Genomic DNA, 15010 nt, shown 5'->3' on the forward strand with positions numbered 1-15010 from the left:
CCTAACTATTCTATGATTCTATGATTATCATACATAACTGTGCAGCAGTCCACAAAGGAGTTCTGGTCTGTAGTTCTGACCCAATGGTCAGTTTAAAAGCCAGACCTATAAGGGATCTTAGGGTGAGCAAGGAGAAGCAGCAGTCCCACATCTAGTTCCTACCTGCACTTCAGGAAGGTGATAAGAAACAAGATTTAATCTAGGTCTTGTTCTTTAAAAATATTATCATGGTAAAACATCATTGCTTAAGTTTTTTTGCTTTGTATTTTCCCTCAAAGATTAATTATTAAGTGAAATCTTAATCTTGCCCTTGACGAGGAATTCCACATTCCACTAATTTAGAAAGTCTACTGAAAATATGTACTCACCACCATTTTATCAGCATGAAATGTCCTTTGATAGCAGACACCCGACTGGGTTACTACAATGCCTTGACCATGTTTGTGATCGTCGAGCCATGTCCCTATGTGTCTCTCTCCTCTGGAAGGCAATGGAAAACAAAATTCCATTGTATTTCCCCCTGTTTTCTTAGATCTTAAGTCATTTTCATGTTTAACTTACTGATAGTAGTTTTGCCTGATACAATGGTCCATGCAGCACAAGGTCGGACGTACTGTACAAACTCAATTCATATAATGTTCTCCCAAGAGCTGAAGCCTTATAGCAAAGGCTGAACAATCAACCCTTCATCCCCAAAGTCTCCTCATCAAAACATGAAGTTTTACCCCTGCCAATAGAGGGAAAAAACTGCCAGGCACCTAAAGCCTGCTCTGATCCATACCACCTTTACCTATCTTTGTCTTCCCAGACTCCATATCCATTCTTCTTGTCATTTTCCCATTGTCCTGTGTACTTAAATGGATGCTCAGCCGAGAAGTTTTCCAGTATCCCAAACCCTTGACGCACGTTGTCTTTGAAGTAACCTTTGTAGACCATATCATTCCCATACCTGCATAGAGACAGGACAGACAGAAGTTAAGACAGTGACTGTTTGGTAGCTACTACTGGGGTAGGAAGCCAGGAAAGTGAATAGATTAGGCTTATCTGGCTGCTAAATATTTTAAATATTTGACTGACAACTCTGGAGCTGGTAGTTGTTTACTATTAGGAATGTGCATCACCCAAGCTAACCACTCCAGAGTAACATTATCCAAGGACAAAACACTTAGGCTTCCAGTTGTCTGGGAGAGGCCACTCAGCCCTTGACCTCTCACCAGACATGTTGCAGTGATCACTGGTTAATCCAGGGTTGGAGCAGATCAGATCAACAAGGGCATGTATCTGATAGGACAAGGGGAAATAGCTTTAAGATGAAAGAGGAGAGATTTAGATGTGATATGATGTTCTTCACTATGAGGGTGGTGACACATTGGAACAGGTTGCCTAAAGAAGTTGTGGATGCCCCGGCCCTGCAAGCAGGAATCCCTTGATTCTACAATCAAGTGGGAAGACAGATTTACCTTCCCCTTTTTTTGCTTGCCAACCACCCCTTTTCCTGGGTTCATTCCCCTGAGAAGAGCTCCCCTTAGCCCTGTCCATGCTGGCCAGCAGATCTTCACTGCTACAACTGCAAAAACATGCCAAGCAGAGCTGTGGTGTAATTATGAACATGGTCTCACATTTGACACCAGAGATACTAGCACAATGCTGCTCAGTTGGCTCCAAGTTCCCTACAGATTTCTGCATGTCCTCTACTCTGAGTTTGATTCATAAATAAGTAGCAGAACACGCAGGTTGTAGGAAGGAAGATGGCCTATTCCACAGTAAGCAGCTGGAAAGCTGGGCTGTGTGCTTTCCTCTGTCACACTCGGTGCAGTGAAAGCAGGCGTAAGAACATGCAGCAACAGCAGGTAGACCAGCTTTCACACTGGCCAACCCATTTGGCAACAAGCCATATGTGACCTAAGCAAAGACAAGGATCCTGTTGTGCTCACTGCTAGATAAACAAAGCAAGCTGGCCTTGTCTACTTAACCCTAGGCCGCAAATGAAGTTGGTTTATACCTACAACCTGGGCAGGCTTCCACCGCCACTTCTAGCTTTCTAAATGGAAGGTAGATGCTGGGTAAGTCTGAGACACCACCATGTGCCCACAATACAAACCAAGCTCCATCCAAATTCTCAGCAGCACTTTGAAATACAAATGACTGTTTCCAGAAGCATTTTGATGAGTAAATAAGAAAACCTCAGACTCCATTTGTTAAGTTAAGCTCTGAGTTTAAGCTCAGAATTTGAGTGAGCCAACTGAAGGAACCAGCACCATTTAGCAATTCAGGATAACAGTTATGACTCCCAAACCAACAACCCCATCCAACATTAAGGAACCTACTCTACACAAAATTTAGTTCAGGCAGCATGGCCAGGGGACACAGAGTGAGCTGTGTGCTCCATCAAGTCTGTCCAGGGCTGATGGCATACCATGCTCTCCCTACTCTGCAATCGCAAGCATCAATACAAAACTATATCCTCACCTACAGAGCACAGAGGATGCCACGTCAGGTAGTTACAACAGTCACAGCTTGCAGAGAAGCTCTTGCTATTCTGATGTCCAGGAAACTCAGGGCCTGTGAAGAAGCCATACTGCCCATCGCCAAAGCAAAATCTTCTGGCACCTGAATTACCCTGGGTTTTACACTGTGACTGAGACTTCCACAGTGAGGTGAGAACATTTCACCCTTAAAACACTTTTTGCCCAGATTCTGTCTTTGGGTTTTACTTACTCACAGATTCCATAGCCTCTCATCTTGCCCTTGTACCAGTGACACTTGTAACAGTCATACCGGTCTTCAGATCGGCGTGGGACAAGGCATATTCCAAACCTACAAGATGCATATGGCAGAGGTCAGCATGTCAAAAGACAGGTCTGTTGTACTGGATGAAGGTTAAAAACTAAGGACTTTCCAGACTCCCAAGATGATTTACATGGTTGGGATCAGCTCTACCTCTGACGCTATTTCCAGGCGTCAATGGACTTGATCCAAGGAAAAGCTCATCTCCTTGAGAGCTGTAGTCAGTTTCTTATAGCTTCTTCTACAGAGCCACTTTCTGTGTTACTGGTTTTTCCCCCTCTTTACCCCTTCCCCAGTTTCGGGGCTGAGTTAGACTACCAAAGCAATTGCTTTGGTCCAAACAAAATGTTTTCTTAATCCTGACACAAAGTATTTGGACTTTTCCCTTTAAAAGCCTAACCTATCCTGAACTCATGTGGAAATGAGAAATTTAAGTCTTACTTTCAAAAAATTTTAGAAAAATAATATTGGGATTTCATAGTACATTTTCTTTACCACAAACACTGTTCATTTAAAAGAGATTTTTAAAGATAGCTAAAAATAGATTTTTCAAGGCATTTCATATGAATAAATTCACCTAGATTTAGAGATCAGGGGTCAGATACATCCAGCTGAATGGAAATATCTGCATCTGAATTGGTCATCTTCCCACAATTCTTCTACTGTGGTCACTGACAATGTTCTCACCTTAGGTTAAGCCACGTGTCTAGAATAGGACAGATGAACTGGTCTGTAACAGCAAACAGAGTCCCCCTACAAGACACCAGTGTCCCTGTACCTCTGGGAGGAACCATTTCTCAGCCTATTTTGGAAGAAACTCCATTTTTCAAGGCTTACCCATGCTCCAAGCCCTCTTTGAAATCTCCAACATGGTTGCGTCCATCACGCCACTTCAGTGTCCCCCTGCAATTCAAAGCAAGTGTTATGCAGGGGACATTACCAGCAACATTCACAGCTGCAACAGAAGGTATCAAGGCACAACCTCAGTATGGCTAAATCAAAATACTTCCTTAGGGGACAGAGACACTGAATTTCTCCAGGCACCTCTGGGACTTTGGTTTGCACTGTAAGGATTTAATACCATAATGTTTTCATGCCCTAGGATGAGTGGAGAGAATCCTCTTCCATGTTCTCTAATCTCTAATCTCAAAAGTATTTTGTAGAGTTGCTGGGTCATCCATTTAGGACCTTGCACATGATCCTTTTGTAATTGTAGTGCAGCTGAAGTTCCAACATGGCACATCTTTAGACAACATAATGACAGCACAGTCCAGAACTTTGTTGTACCAAGTGCTATGAAAACATAAGAGACAAGCACTGGCCTGAAAGCATTCTTTCTTTCCATCTGTTTTGCGTGTGGGGTTGTACGAATGACTACATGATGTAACAATGCAAAATGAGAATGGAACAGTCAATGTGATGGCCAAATTACCTCCCTTCCCATCTCCCACTCCACCCACACCCACTCACTGTTTTAATTCTCGCATCACCCCAGACACAATCAGCTCCCTACACATTCCCCACACAGAGACTACAGAAGATGGTGCGGTACCTAATCCATGACACATTTGTTTGACTATCACCGAGGCTGTTGCTTTAAGAACACCCACATGAGACTGGCTTTTTCTGGTATTTAAAAGGAAGGGGTCAGATTAATTTAAAATGGATTTTTAATATACCTCCTTTAGTTTTGCTAGTATGAACACTAACAAAGCCAGAGAGAATGCCTGCTCCAGCCACGGGCATGGTTTAAGCTCCTTCTCATTGTGAGTACCTCCCTCCTCCACACCAGGTCATACGGAGTTCTGGACCAGAACAGTGAAAATGCTGATGTTTTTGTTTAAGAGCCCTGATTCACACCGCTGCAGCTTTCTGCTTATGTGCTTTGCCATGGCAACCTCTCGTTGGAGATGGACAAGCCATCAAGGCCAGCTTTGCTGCTTTGTCACCTTGTATTAGTAGCAAGTCACCTAGAAGAGTAATTTCAGGAGTGGAAAAGAAAGCTTAGAAATTAATCAATTAAAACCTCAGGTATTAAAAGCACCTGAAATCACTTAATTCTGTCACAGATTTGCTGGGATGCCTCAGTCAAGTGATTTAATCTGAAGCAGCAGAGGTATTTATTAATCCCATTTCTCCAACCCTAAAACAGGAGGACACAAAGAGCTAGGAGAAGTGCTTGTCCCCTGGTGTCTGCACACAGTGGTTTTCAGATCTCTAATAGGAGTGCAGGTGCTGGGGAAGTCCTGTAAAGGACTGACTCAGGTATAGCTCTCCTCTGAACACCTATTTGATGCTATTCTGGGGCAAGGCACAATCTCTTCCATAGAAGACTAAGGATTAAGCTTTTGATTTGGGATATTCTAATTATTTTAAATCTCTTTCAAACCAAGTCACTACACCATTTTTGCTGTAAACAAACCGTGTAAAACTCAGGAAGTATAAATCTTCCAAACCAGGATGTTTTCATGTCTGAGGAGGTTGGTTATATTTCATGTGTCTTCACAAAAAACAGAGACTGTGCACTATCCTATAGCAAAAAGATTTTGGTTGGGAAGATTTAACCTTGATTTACACACCATTCTCTTTTGGCACAGTTCGCTGTTAAACTTCAGTTGGATTTAGTGAGCAGTTCTCATGTTCTCCAAAAAAATGCATTTGAGCCTTTTTTGTTTGTTTGTTTAATTCCACTGATAATAATTTGGATGTTTCTAAAAATAGATTTTGATAGCACAAGATAAAAAAAGTTGTCTCATTCACAAATAATGGCTTTTTATTGGGGTTTTGGTTTTGTTTTTGGTTGTCGTGATGATGTTAAGATTTTATGCCTCAGGCTGAGATCTTGAAAATAAACATTAGCTCAAGTCTAAGTCCTAATTACAGGCATAAGCCAATGCAGTGCCTTCCATGTGACCATTACCACATTATTAGGGGCAGTCTTTAGAATTTACTGCATGAACCAGTATCACTAATGAGACATCTACAATACAATAGATCACGTGTCAGGACTCGTGCTTTGACTAAGTCCTGAAATCAAGCAAATGTGTCTCAAATGCCCCCTGAATCTGTCCTCAGTACCAGATTTTCCTCTGGAAACAAGTAAGGCAGGAACCAGAGAGGCTGGCATGCCCTGGGAGATCATCAGTCCAGAGTCTGTGGTTCAGCTCCTCAGCATGGGATGCACCACCTCATGTCCACAGGCATTCTGTGACATCTATGCCTCTACCTGTGCAAACACTAGATCCAGGCAGTGCTACACAAAGACAGACTGTTCTTGCAGGTTCGTGTTTAGGGAAGGGGCAAAAAAGGCTCCTTACTTGCCATGCGGCTTTCCCCAGTGCCACTCGCCCTCATAGGATGCACTCTTGAACTTGCCCTCCAGCTTGAAGACATAGGTGAAGAAGCGGCAGGATGGGGGCTCGGTGCCTTCACCAGTCTTGCCCCACAACGGGAAATCTCGCTTCCCATTCAGTGCCTGGCGGACAGCCTGGTTCAGCTTCCATTGCCAAACAGCCTGGGGGCACAGGAAGAGGAATGCTGGACTAAGAAATTAAGAAAGTGTAATAGCTCCCAACAAGAGATACATCAGGAGAAGCTACAAGAAGCTGTTCAGCTCCCATTGATTCTGTGCCATTCAGCTGGCTCGGCTGGTGAGTTATGGTCCATCTACAGCATCAATAGGAGGTGTTACTTTGGATTCTGCAAGTTGGATACTGCACCAATGCACAACACTTCCATGTCACTTAAGCCTTACTCTCAGCACCACTAATTGGCTTTGGCACAGGACCATACTGATGGGACTGTAGCATATACTACTGCCCAGGGCAGACCACTTCCAGCACCTGGGTATTTTTCATCTACCATCAACTGTCTAGGCCACTTCTGGCCATCTAATACAGTACTGGCTCAACAGAGGGGAACAAACCCTGAACCAACAACAAACCATCAAACTCCACACTGCTTGTTATTCTGCTTTAAATAATAAATTAAAAGAAAAAAAAATAAAAAAAAGAAAATCAAAGAGGAACGACCTCAGTTCATTTAAGCAGGTACAGAGCCCACTAATCTCTCTTCTGATCAGGAAGCTAAAATCCTGATGCTTAAAGGGATTTCAACTTCCACTCACTAGTCACCTCCATTACAGAGCTGCCATCCCCTCTGTGCTATTTCTCTATTTCAAAACTTGGTGCACCATATTTCAGGTGGAACAGAAACACTCTGCCCACTGCTAACCTTCATTTGCGGGTCTTTAGCAGAGAGAAAGAATGTTTCTTCTGGGGTTACAATGCGGAGTCCATACCTGTGAAGAAAAAGACATTACAGACCACCACATTACAGTTAAACAGCAGTTCCTGCTTTTCCCATTCCTCTTTAGGAACTAGTAGTTCTTTTGCAGCGAGTTTTTCCTTCTCAAGAAGTTGACTCATCGGGTTAACTCATTTTTGTTCTCTAGGCCCGGAGACAAACCAATTTGATTATTGATTTCAATATGTCAGCAAAGGCAAGCAATGCAAATCCAAGCTGCTGTAATCCCATCTGAGAGGTGCTGCAACTGCCTATAGCCCAGAACCAATCCAACTGAGTAGAAAGGAGATGGGACAAAGTTTTGAATAATAAATATGAATTTGAATAAAGTTTTCTTAGTTTCACAATCAAGTTGAACACCCTTTTTTTTTTCCTTTTTTTTTTTTTTTTAATATCCAAGTGGAAATTTTTCACTTACAGTCCTGGAGCTGATTTATTCCTGCAGTTTTCATCTACCCACACAAGCTTCAGATCAAAACTCTGAAAGCTGTTTCCCTGGAACAAAAGGGAGAAGATGTTCCAATTATTGATGTAAACATCACACTTTGCCCCATTGAACAGCAGAGCAAGACTAGCAGAACTGTAAATTCCCTCTTTTGAGGTCCAAACATCTATCCCACACTACAACAGACCTTAGAGGCTGAAGAATGTGGAAGAAATGTGTGAAGAAATGTTCAGCATTTTTAAGTGGTGTTCCATAACGCCATGGCTACAACTAACAGTAGCAGACCTTCTTGGATTGCACTTATCTCTACAGGAGTTTCTTCCTTATCACATGTCAGCACTCCCAAACCACCACTGGCACAGAGCATGCCCTAGTTTTGCTTATGATCTATCTAGGATTTGGACTCCAGATGGCATAGCCGTCAGTGGCCCACATGTACATTTAAGAAGCCACTATTTTGATCAATAGTACACCACAAAGAAGAAGTTAAAATGATCGAAATGCTATTACATGTCTCTTCTCTGTCTAAAGTCCACATGCCTACACTACAGAGCTGCTGTCTGTAAGGATGTACTTGGCTAAGGTTATGTACTAGACCTTATAGCAGCCTTCCAGTACCTAAAAGGGGCCTACAAGAAAGCTGGAGAGGGACTTTCTAAAAGTACATGCAGTGACAGGACAAGGCAAAATGGCTTTAAACTGACGGAGGGGAGATTTAGATAAGATCTGAGGAAGAAGTTCTTCCCTGTGAGGGTGATAAAGCACAGGCACAGGTTGCCCAGAGAAGCTGTGGCTGCCCCATCCCTGGCAGTGTTCAAGGCCAGGCTGGATGAGGGTTTGAGGAACCTGGATGAGGCTTTGAGAAACCTGGTCTAGTGGAAGGTGTCCCTGCCTGTGGCAACAGGAGGTGCAACTGAATGATCTTTAAGGTCCCTTACAACCCAAATCATTCTATGATTCTAGGACTATCACTATTGAATTCACCACAGTTAATCACTGATGTATGTAGCAGATTTGGGGGATCAGAGAAGGGGGGGAGGTTCAGATTCCCAGCACCAGAACCCTCATCAGCAGAACCCTGCTACCAGCCCAAGCTAACCAGTTTAATCCCAGCCCAGTTATATCTCCCCAAGCTTCGATAACAGTCATAGCAGCAGATGGGACATAGCGGGTGAGAAACATTGACTGAACAGAGACGTCTACAATGTAAGTATCTCTGTGTGAGCTAGTTACCCTGTGCTCTCTTCCTAGTCAACGGAGTTGAGGACGTGATTCAACTCATCCTAATTTTGGCATCTGAAATAGGTCAGATAAACCACACCCAGGCAGTGCATGTTTCTCTCCCCTGACTATAAAGGGAGCTTGGGGGCACTTGCTCAGAGTGAGTTCATGACTGTGCTTAGAAATCTACTATGTAAAGCTGGATGAGATAATCACCACCCTATTTCCTCAGGCCTAGATTCTGCAAGCTGAGTAGGACTGCCCAGCGTTATCACAAAGGCTTATATTTAGAGGAGCCCATAAGATGTATCAGTTCACAGGCAGTCGTGTTTGGACACCCAAGGCACTGGCACATGACTAAAGAGCAAGCAGAGAGAGGTGCACATGAAAAGAGCCCTGCTAGATTACAGGGGCTGTCAGTCAGAGCAAGCCAAGCTGGACTTAGTTAACATGCTGCAGAACAGCTTTGAACACACGTTATTCATCTAGCTATCCATGGCTGTAGACACTCCCTGTCTGCCTCACACCCAGGCCCCAAATCCCTGAAATAGCCCCAAGAACACCTGCAAGTTCTGCTCCCATGCCACTAAGTAGAGTCAACCATGAAAGATCATGTTTATTCCTATGCACAAGTGCTTACAGTATTATATCTTTGACCTATCAGACTCCCTTTGCATAAACAAGGACAGAAATCAACAGATTCATATGCAGGCATGGGCTTGGGTTACTAGAAAAGTGCCTGTGGTGGTTGGATAGCACAACCACAGTTTGGGGGAAAAAATTATGTGGACACTCCTCTAGTCTTCCTTCATTAGGCTTTCTTTTATTCTTCAGTGCAAACCACAGGTGCATGGATCTGAGACACGGTTTTGCCAACAGCCAAGCTATGTTTCATTTTCAACATCAAAGGAACTCAAATTTTACTGTCATTTATCTGCACTGCCCTTCCAATCCCTCTGAAAGACCGCAGACGTACCTGAATAAGCACAAGGACATCATCAAAGAGCAAGATTCGGTCTGAGCGATTTGTGCTGGCAGAAATGGGAAGATTTTTGCTATCTTCCAGCAGCCTTCTTTCAGGTACACAGAGCATGTCCTGCAGAGGAAACCACAGAGGTCAGGATGGAGCACCAAAAGCATCAGGAAACACTAGGATTTGGGAAAGGACAAATCAAGCCAACAGTTCCCTGCAGAAGCCATCTGACTAGTGGCACAAGCTGACAGTAACAGCATAACTGGACACAGCACTCAACTTCTAAAGCACCCAGTGACCATAACGTTTCTCCAAAGCTTCCACACTGCCCTGCTCTGTTGGCTTCAAACCAAGCCTCAAATTCTTGATCTGTATTAAATTTTCTCCATTGGTAACTAGAAGACCTCTAAAAGTGCTCCCCATCAAATCACTTTCTACATCCACAACTCACTGTGAATTTGTAGCCCAAGGATTTCCATAAGGACTTCGTAAAACAAGCTTCATCCAGGACTTGGCTGATGAAAGACTCAAGCTTCATGTATTCCTTGATTGCACTGGTAACCACGTCCTTTTCAGAGCCCTAATGAAAGAAAGGAGGGCTTGAGCAATGCTTCAGGCACAGCTCTGCAGGACATTACTCTCTGGGCTACAGATGCAGAACAACTTCAGCAGCTCTGAATCTAAGGGGTTAATGAGAGTTTATTATCCAACCCCTCCCCCCGAACCTAGCCTGGGAAAGCCTCCCAAACCTAGCATTATCTCTGCCACCAGCAGAAGTGTGCAATCTTAAGGCCAGTTACTTGACCCTTTGCAGCTTCTTTGTATGATGAGTAGCTTGTACTATGCTGGAGCGGCCACTTTTTGTTCGAGACCTTCAGGTGAGCTGCACTCCACTGGTGCTGATTACTACCACCACAGATGCCCACTGGAAATAATTTTCCTTCCAGCCTGCTTTGGATTCACAGACACCACCACCAAGCCCCCCAAGCCCTGCATAAGATGTCAGCATAAGCCAGTCAAGTAACATCATGTAGAAGCTTCCTACCTCTTTGAGAACCTCATTCAGCTTGGTAAGGAGCAGTATATATTGCATAATATGATCTCGGATAGGTTTGTGAAGAACAGTGTATAAGGCCAGTGACATTGAGGTCTCGGAGGTGAAGTCTGTGAGGAATTGTTTCAGCACTGTCTTATGGTGCTTCCAGGCTTCACTGTGAGATAGTGAATTAAGGCAAAGGTTCATTAAATACTTTTTCTGCAAATTGACACTCCTTTGCCTCCCAAACTTTATATGCCATCTTACTCCCAGAGAGGGTATAGAAAGACTTGAGAGAGCAGGAGATAACATAGTACAAATATATTCATAAACCAAACATACAGAAATGAGGCAAACGAGCACCATCCATCCTGCCTCTGGCTCAGAGATATTTGCAAATCGGAACCACCCCCACAGATATTCAGAATATAGCATGACTTTCACAATGGTTTGCACTTGAAGAGCGTGACTTAGATAAGGCAGCTTGTGAATCTGCTCACATCTAGCATTCATGTTTTCATTTGCTATTTCCATGAGACTCTTACAACATCTGGGACAAATCGTGGAAGTCTTCCAGATTCCCACATCATCCTTTCTCAGGTCCCACCCCTTACCTGAATTCTCCAAATTCCAAATTTATAGGTTTCCTCTCCTAAAAAAGGAGCTGGGCATGATTAGAAAGAGATTGGGAGAGATCTGTAGAGGAAACCTTCAAACAGCTACTGCCATGGTCTCAGAAGATGGCAGAAGCAACCAGAATGGCCAGTTCAGAGCAGAGGCGCTGGACCATGAAGAGAGACCACTGCAAGGTACTGTTCAAGTTGCTGCTTGCTCCAGTTTAGTGTCTTAACCCTACAATATCATTGTGTTCCCATCAGCCCCTTCAACAAGCATTTTTCAGCGCACTGACCTTTTGCTCTTTGTGGCATGTTCAAAGCCATGGACTACAACATAGTTTGCAAAAGTGACAAAATATCTGTTGGCAAGAAAAAAAACACAACAAACACACAGAAGCATGAGTTGAGTTAGAAGTGCACATTAGCTAAAAGGTTTAAGGGATAAATGGAAGAAGCTGATTTGAATATGTCAGGTCAGGTCCACCTTTCCAAGGAAGGCAGAAAGAGACGTAGCTACCATACTTCTCACTTTGGCTGACTCCCCTTTTGCCTCCTTTACCAGCTCCTTGGTGTAACTGCCTGGTTGATTTTTGCAATGCAGGAAGTTTAAATCATCCTGGCATTTAGCAGAAGCAGAAGTAAGCTTACACAACTGCCCTGGAAAACAAATCTGCAAAGGCTGAGCACAAGATCAGAGTCGGATGTATGAATTTCCACTGGTTGAAGTAAAAGTAGCAGGCCTGTATTACCGATGGTAAATTCAAGTCAAGGTGTCCCACGCCAATGTATCTCATCTCACACTAGGGGGAGATCGAGCCATATTTTGTCAGCAAATACACCTTCTCCCAGTAGTGTTTCCAGGTAAGTTATGAAAATGTCCAGACTAATTATCATTATTTACATTTTTTAGGGACATGTATTTGATGCTGATTTTCAGGCCCATGAACATCAGCTTTGCTTTGTTCTATATTACTCCAATAAGCATGAGACATTGTTAGGATCAGGACCGCACAGTGAGTCACCAAAGGTGCGCAGGAACCAGCCATTTCTTTGCATGACACCCAACAAAAACAGGTTTTAATTTCGAAGTGAAGGAAAATTAGATCTTAAGATAAACTTTTCCTTTATGTCATCTGAAACCTCTGCATAAGTTTTCATCTTTCACATGCCTAAAGCAAACCAGTTTTAATTCACTGAATCAGTTCCCAAACAAACAACACGCACTGCTCCAAACCCCATTCATATAAAGGCAAAACTTGTTGTACCTCACTTTTTTAAAAGGATGCTAAGTAAAAACAAAATAAAAAGGAGTCCTTCCTTCCTCCTCCCTCCACATGCATAAAACCATCAAAACCAAAACTAGATGAACAGCAACACCCAGTATGCCCATCTCCTATGTGCGGGTGCCAAACTACACAGATGATACAAGCCCATCTGTCAAAGGCTTGGCCACATTTATGGTCAACATGATGAATGAAGGACTGAATACTGTCTGATCTTTATGTCATCTCAGATGTCCATGAACTCTAGCTTTGTCTCTAGGACATCAACACAGGTTATACACACTGCAGTGCTTTTGGTAAACATTTTATTTTGCATTGCAGACAGATGGGAAGCAAATGTAGTTAATTACAGAACCAGCAATGGGGCAGTATGTTTTTCACATCATCCTACATCCATCACTTGCTCATATAGATCATATCCCTAGCAAAACGCATAAAAATGTGGCACAAACACAAAATAGGAACTGTGCCTAGTGACATCTTCTCTCCACATCCCCGTTGAGTCCTTTAAACACACTTTTCTGTTCCCTGATGACACCTCAGGCTTCACTTTCGTAAATTACCCAGACACAAATTCTACCCCCTATCTTCTTCCCATTTTTGAGATGCATTATAAAACCCTATACTTGTAAGAAAATATTCTTTTATAAGCATTGTCCTGGTTTCAAGCATTCTCACAGCTACAAAAAGGGCTACTTATGCTGTCTGCACAGTACTTGCCATGAGCAGTGAATGCAACCACTTCCCTGACCTAATGACTGAACACTAGTGGACAGGACTGAACAAACTAAATGCACAAATTAATTGTACCAACATGCAAGTTGATAAATTTGGTAATTTGGTCCCTTCAAATACTGAAAATGCTTCTATACTTACTGGATGTACAGGTTTAGAAACAGGTCTCCTTTCCAGACAGTGTAAACGTCCTGGATGCAGAATGACTCAGAGGTGCTGCATTTTTGTTTCAGAATCCGGTAATTTTCTTCTGTAAGGTTCCAGAGAGCTTGAAATCGGTCATTCAGGAGTAGAAAGAGCTTTAAGTTCTCCTTTCCCTTCTGGTCAGTAGGCTCTTTGACAAAAAGATGGTGGAAAAAGGCTCTCAGAAACCCCTGACTGCAAGAAATCTTGTGGAAAACATTGCCTACATCTAATACTCACACCAATTTTTTAGGGTGAAGCACATACATTCTTGTAGGAAAACAATGACAGGGAGGAAGGAGATGATGATTATTTAGGGTTGTGTCCCTGTGAGTAATTGCATGGGCTATATGTGCTAAGGCTTTGTCCTTCACGTTCTTGTAGGGCATGTGGTCAGGGCAGCCATAGAGGCTCTGCCCCAGCTCATACTTGAGCACCAGAAGAAAATTTTCTGCCCCTGGCCTGAAGGGCTGTTCCAAGTATCCTTGGAGGCTAGACCAAAAAGGCAGTGATGTAAGAGGGAACCACCCTATGGGCTTAATCCAGTCACACCGCTTTTGGCCAGACAGGCTTGTGAATATTTATATGAATTTGTTATTTCAGTGCAGCTGCTCTGATTTACTGCCAGCTCAGAACCTGCACCCACAAATTCTACCTTCAAAGACAGGCATGACCATGGACCAAGAGCAGGGAAGCGGAATGGGCATGGATTAGAGGTTGCATGCAAGATGCAGTTTGGATTTTTACTCACTATGTTGGAAACAAGCCTCAGAACAGGTTGATACTGGTTAGAATCTGGATCAACCTCTAAATTAACAGGAACCACAGTCCTAGGCTTGAACCTAAGGAGGCCATAGGCATCCTTAAGAGCTTACCATCTTAAATGAAAGATCTTTACATACCACATACTCTAGCAAACCAGCCTCCAGCAAGTCCTCAGCTCTTGAGTTTTAATTATAAACCCCTTCATAGGTGTGCCAGTGACTCAAGGCTAGAACTACAGACAAAGAAGTAGTCTTCTCTGACGTACCTGCCTGGAGCAGAGGCTTGAGGATGAGAGCATCTATCCGTGCCAGGCATGCCGAGAAGGTTTCCTCCACTTGGAGCAGAGATGCAGTTGCTTCAGCTGTGCACATGTCCTGGACACCACACAGAAAATACACATAAACTCCCTAGCAAGAGAATCCATCTAACAAGGCTTCAGCACTCACTGCAAACAACCAGCCTTTCCTGCTCTTGACAGCACACACAGGTGTAATTGCTGTCCCCAAAGCATTTGAAAATGTTGAAAGAAGAAACAGAAATCAAGCAGCTCAACATAAGCCAGTGTCACAGAAGACAACAGAGGCAACAGCCCATTTTCCTGATGCCCCAAATTGAAGATCTTCTCAGGTGGGCCGCATTCCCCCTTCCATATGAGTGGAA

General features: G+C 43.3%; 1 protein-coding gene across 1 annotated transcript; it reads right to left on the minus strand.

Annotated features, from left to right (window-relative positions):
• Positions 1-368: 368 nt before the first annotated feature.
• On the minus strand, positions 369-14721 carry LOC104409078 (ALS2 C-terminal-like protein; the record flags this gene model as incomplete). Its single annotated transcript, XM_010018862.1, has 13 exons — positions 14616-14721; positions 13544-13736; positions 11678-11743; positions 10777-10942; positions 10183-10311; positions 9735-9854; positions 7511-7587; positions 7021-7087; positions 6105-6301; positions 3625-3690; positions 2719-2817; positions 791-949; positions 369-480 (listed from the first exon to the last, which is right to left on the minus strand). Coding segments are annotated over exons 1-13 (1557 nt in total), but the record flags the coding sequence as incomplete, so codon positions are not given.
• Positions 14722-15010: the final 289 nt, after the last annotated feature.

This window comes from Nestor notabilis, unplaced genomic scaffold (genome assembly GCF_000696875.1).
Source record: "Nestor notabilis isolate BGI_N333 unplaced genomic scaffold, ASM69687v1 scaffold867, whole genome shotgun sequence".
In the NCBI taxonomy this organism is placed as follows: Eukaryota; Metazoa; Chordata; class Aves; order Psittaciformes; family Psittacidae; genus Nestor; species Nestor notabilis.